Genomic DNA, 558 nt, shown 5'->3' with positions numbered 1-558 from the left:
TAGACAGCTGCCGGTTGGGGAGGCGTTCAGGGAGCTGGAGGAGGTGTGTTTTCTAGGGTTTAGGGTTTAGTGTGTTGTTTCTTTTTTTTTAGGGTTTAGGGTTTAGGGTTTAGGGTCTGGGGTTTAGGGTTTAGTTATGCTTGTGTGTTGGGGCGTTTGGTTTGCGTTGCTATTCTATCTTTATTTGCTGTTGTCGTCGCTTATTATTCCTTTCTCTATTGCGGTGTACGTACACCTGGATGAGGTGCACGCACTGTAAACCCATATATTTTTTTTTTCTATTTCTTCTTTTTATTTATTTGTGTGTTTTTTATTTGTTTTTTCTTTCTCTTTACCTCATCAGACAGCAGAAGAAGACCCCGTTATAGCGTCCGTCGTCGCGTCCTTGAGGCCCCTTCTCCCCGAGCTGGAGATACACCCCGTTGCCACCCCCGCGGCGGCTCTTGTGCGTTTTCTTTTTATTTTATAATACACTATTATCTTTTTTATTTTAATATATTATTTTTATTTTTATTAATTTTCCTCGTTTTGGTTTACTACCAGCATCATTACAACAAT

The 558-nt window shown here is 40.3% G+C and overlaps 1 protein-coding gene across 1 annotated transcript in view; it reads left to right on the top strand.

The window, feature by feature from the left end:
* Positions 1-558, top strand: part of EMH_0078840 (uncharacterized protein) — a gene marked incomplete at both ends in the record, with an annotated part of 2,883 nt that overhangs the window by 1,318 nt on the left and 1,007 nt on the right. Inside the window, one exon of the mRNA XM_013500052.1 lies at positions 344-445. Within this exon, the coding sequence (XP_013355506.1) occupies positions 344-445 (102 nt within the window). The remainder of the gene's footprint in view (positions 1-343; positions 446-558) is intronic.

Source organism: Eimeria mitis, genomic scaffold, assembly GCF_000499745.2.
Source record: "Eimeria mitis Houghton genomic scaffold, Emh_scaff4964, whole genome shotgun sequence".
Classification (NCBI taxonomy): domain Eukaryota; phylum Apicomplexa; class Conoidasida; order Eucoccidiorida; family Eimeriidae; genus Eimeria; species Eimeria mitis.
Note: the sequence above shows the minus strand (reverse complement) of the source record. Positions and strands in the feature narration are given on the sequence as shown.